This window comes from Chiloscyllium plagiosum, chromosome 32 (genome assembly GCF_004010195.1).
Source record: "Chiloscyllium plagiosum isolate BGI_BamShark_2017 chromosome 32, ASM401019v2, whole genome shotgun sequence".
In the NCBI taxonomy this organism is placed as follows: domain Eukaryota; kingdom Metazoa; phylum Chordata; class Chondrichthyes; order Orectolobiformes; family Hemiscylliidae; genus Chiloscyllium; species Chiloscyllium plagiosum.
The window spans coordinates 44,212,171-44,216,534 of NC_057741.1; the positions used below are offsets into that span (position 1 = coordinate 44,212,171).

Here is a 4,364-nt window from a genome sequence, read left to right on the forward strand (position 1 = left end):
GGTGCTGGGGGAGATGGGCGGGTGGTGCTGGGGGAGATGGGCGGGTGGTGCTGGGGAGGAGCTGGGGAAGGAGGGGTGAGGTTTGGGGGGAAGCTGCAGCTCCGCAAGTGGAGCGATGCTCACTGGGTCCCTCTGCTGGTACAGTGTAGCAGTGTCACTCCGGGTTGGCACCATCTCCATTAGCGAAAGTGAGGGCTGCAGATGCTGGAGATCAGAGTCGAGAGGGTGGTGCTGGAAAAGCACAGCAGGTCAGGCAGCTTCTGAGGAGCAAGAGAGTCGACATTTTGGGCAGGAGCCCTTCATCATCTTTTGCTGCTCGGAGGCTGCCTGACCTGCTGTGCTTTTCCAGCTCCATATTCCCCACCATCTCTATAGGAGCTGCTGATGAGAAGCATTGCATATTTCATTGGTATTTTCCTTTTGAGCTAAAGCCTAAATTCACACTACATTTGCTGCAGCTAAAACTGAAGGAAAACTTCATGGTAATCTTATAAACTCGGGGCTAGGAATCCCATGACAGATTTTTAAACTGCCAGGTCCCTCCAAAGCGAAGCAAGGATTGACCAGCTGCTGAAAGGGATGTGAGAACGTGAAGAGATGTTGACGGATGGTAACATTGAAGAAGGACAGTTTGCCCGTGTCGTAGTTCAGGAGAATTCCAATTTGTTTTGGAATTACAGTGATCCTCACGTCTGGGGTGATCCCGTTGTGAAGGAATTCAAATTTATTTCTGTAGATTTAAAACAAAGAGGAAAAACAAACAGCAAAAGGTGTGTGCAGCAGAAGCTGAATTCACTGAATCATGGATCATTTTAGCACAAACAATTTCCCAAAATACACTGGTAAAAAATATCCACTGGCTATTCAAAAACCTCAGTTTAAAATCCACATTTAGGTTTCATGACCTTTGGGTCGCTCTGTAATTCCCAGTAATAAAAAGGGGGGGGGGGGGGGTATGGTGAGAGTAAGTGGTCTCCTCCCTCCCAAACATGTAAAGGTCTGGAAGTTCATGGGAGCAGCATCCTGACCTGAAGATACATTACTGTTCTGGTCAGGGCCTGCAGGATTGTGGCTGGATCAAATTCCTGGGATTCCCTCCCTAAGAGCATTGCAGGTCTACCCAAAGCACATGGACTGCAGCGATTAGAGAAGGCAGTTCACCATCACCTTCTCAAGGGGCAACTAGGGACGGACAATAAATGCCGGTCAGCCAGCACTGCCCAGATGCTGAGAAGAAGGTAAGAAAGGGACAGAGAGAGCAGGACCATTCCACTCACAATATGGCATCCTGCCTGGTAGACTCAGCTCACATTCCAGACTTATTTATAAATCAGCCGGCAATTTAATAACAGAATGTACCAGTGAAAGGATTTCCATTCCCCTTCTATCCCACAGGCAAAGCGACTGAGGGGTGCCCCATTGCCCACAGTGAGTCTGGGAGTGAGGGGTACTGTCAATCTCGGGCTATGTTTAATTGTGAAGTTTCCATGTATTCACTCATTGAGCATGTCATCAACAGGAATCAAAGATCAGCACATGGATGGAGAGAATTGGAAAGGAGTTGATCAGCTGCCATAAGAACCTTAATCAAAGAATAATGTGAGGCAGGATCTCTCAATCTTACCTCCTTTCATGCATTTTATTTCTCTCAGATACTGTGCAAAAGAGCTAAACTCACAAAAAGCACATCATCACTAACCAGGGCTGTTAGTCTCAACAAGATTCTGAGAGTCCAGGCTTTGTCAATCAGGATTTAAACCATTAAAGAATCCACAGCAAAGATAATATAGAAAAAGCTTATTAAAGTTATGATTCCAGTGAAGGATTAATGGTTATGTTTCTGATACTGGACCCTTGCTTTAATTGGATTAGTTTGTGTTCACTCTGTACCTGGTTGGTGAGAGAGTGTGTCTCATGCACCACGATGTGATGTTTGAGCCAATGTAGCTGTCGCGTGAGATGTTGTGGGAGGCAACACCAATCCTGTATTCTGTCAGTTCAGTCACTTCAATCTCCCAGTAATGTTTTCCTCGGACAGGCACTAACTGCCCCATGACAGCAGCACAACTACCAATCAGAGCAAGTTACAATGTCAGCCATCAGTCAGATCATGTCAATCCGTGTTACTGAGCATTAACAGAAGATCAAGAGGAGAGATCAATACTTCTAGAATCAGTGATTAAACGCAGTCAAGGCATCAGAACAAGCCTTTCCAGCCAGATCCGCCTACTCCCAGAACTCCTCCCCGGCCCCCGTACCCCTCCAAAAAGAGGACTCTAGTTCCCACCACCTCATTGACATCTGCCAATGTGCATTCAGAATGTCTTTGTGTTACTGTTGTGCTGACATCATCTTCCACAGCTGCAGGTAACCAGAGTGAAGACCCTGAGGAAGCAACAGCCATGGAATTTAAACACATTCACTTCTCCGATTCTGACCTGACCTTATTACCAACAAAGTGTTCAACTCTTAAAGAAACGTCACCAACTGAACAACATTTGTCAATTCATTAAAATTCATCTGCCCACATCTGGATTTCTGGTTGGCTACAGTCACGTGGCCAATCAGGTCATACATCTACCCCAGCTCCTCAGCTATTTGAAAGAATTTCATATCAAGCAAACATTAATTTGTTATTGAAATTCAATGGCTTGTTTATTGCTTAAACAGTAAATAAAGGGGACAGGGAGAGAAATAACCAGTTCACCTGATTATTGGACAGAGGGCAAGTGGTCTCTGATGTTATGATATATTTGGATGGGGACAGGGAATGGTGGAAATGCCATTGGATCAGAAATTCAGAGTAATCCTCAGTTCTATCTTAATGGTCTGGGGAGAGGGGTTCAGAACCCACCAGAGCAGTTGGTGGAATTTAAGTTAAATCAATAATATCTCATGGGAAACTGGTCTCCATGAGGGTGATCACCACTGACTGACTGTTGTAAAAAGCCACCAGGTTCACTAATAACCTTCAGTGAAGAAAATCTGCATCTTTAACTGATCTATCTGTGCAGTTGATTTTTAGTTGCCCTCTGAAATGGTTCATGGCACTCAATTCAAGGACAGTTAGGGACAGACAATAATTATTACCTTGTCAGAAATGTATACGTCCCATGAAGGAATGAAGAAAATATAGTTTTCATTGTGGATCTGGAACTTTTACCAAACAAGCAGCAATTTTACAACTCATCATAACAGCCCCTCCACCACTGCTGCACTCCCTCAATACTAACCCTCTGATAGTGCAACGCTCCCTCAGCACTGACCCTCTAAACGTGCAGCGCTCACCATACTACAGTGCAGTGTCCCCTCAGCACTGACACTGCGGTGCTCCCTTGTCACTGGCTCTCCAACAGTGCTGCACTCCCTCAGCACTGACCCTCCGACAGTGCGGCACTCCCTCAGCACTAACTCTCCCACAGTGCGGCATTCCCTCCACACTGACCCTCCGACAGTGCAGCGTTCCCTCAGCACTGACACTGTTTAGGCCAATTTAGGAATATTGCCTGCAATTCTGGTCTCCTTCCAATTGAAAGGATGTTGTGAATCTTGAAAGGGTTCAGAAAAGATTTACAATTATGTTGCCAGGGTTGGAAGATTTGAGCTATAGGGAGAGGTTGAGTAGGCTGGGGCTGTTTTCCCTGGAGCGTCGGAGGCCGAGGGGTTTATAACATCATGAGGGGCATGGATAGGATAAATAGACAAGGTCTTTTCCCTGGGGTGGAGGAGTCCAGAACTAGAGGGCATAGGTTTAGGGTGAGAGAGGAAAGACATTGACTGGGACTGCCATAGTGTTAAAGGTTTAGATGGAGAGGAATTTCTTAAGTGTGTACAAGAAAATTTTCTGATTCAGTATGTGGATGTACCTACCAGAGAAGGTGCAAAACTTGACCTACTCTTGGGAAATAAGGCAGGGCAGGTGACTGAGGGGTCTGTGGAGGAGCACTTTGGGGCCAGCGACCATAATTCTATTATTTTTTAAATAATGATGGAAAAGGACAGACCAGATCTAAAAATTGCAGTTCTAAATTGGAGAAAGGCCAATTTTGACGGTATTAGGCAAGAACTTTCGAAAGCTGATTGGAGGCAGATGTTCGCAGGTAAAGGGACGGCTGGAAAATGGGAAGCCTTCAGAAATGAGATAACAAGAATCCAGAGAAAGTATATTCCTGTCAGGGTGAAAGGGAAGGCTGGTAGGTATAGGGAATGCTGGATGACTAAAGAAATTGAGAGTTTGGTTCAGAAAAAGAAGGAAGCATATGTCAGGTACAGACAGGATAGATCAAGTGAATCCTTAGAAGAGTATAAAGAAAGTAGGAGTATACTTAAGAGGGAAATCAGGAGAGCAAAAAGGGGACATGAGA

At 45.3% G+C, this 4,364-nt stretch overlaps 1 protein-coding gene across 2 annotated transcripts in view; it reads right to left on the reverse strand.

Annotated features, from left to right (window-relative positions):
* Window positions 1-281: 281 nt before the first annotated feature.
* The window catches only part of LOC122539587 (fibronectin type III and SPRY domain-containing protein 2), a 26,056-nt gene continuing 21,973 nt past the window's right edge, over window positions 282-4,364 (reverse strand). For both annotated transcript variants that reach the window (XM_043674589.1, XM_043674588.1), the window contains exons 12-13: window positions 1,891-2,067; window positions 282-730 (exon numbers count right to left, since the gene is read on the reverse strand). In XM_043674589.1, the coding sequence (XP_043530524.1) occupies window positions 478-730; window positions 1,891-2,067 (430 nt within the window). In that variant the 3' untranslated portion in view covers window positions 282-477. The remainder of the gene's footprint in view (window positions 731-1,890; window positions 2,068-4,364) is intronic.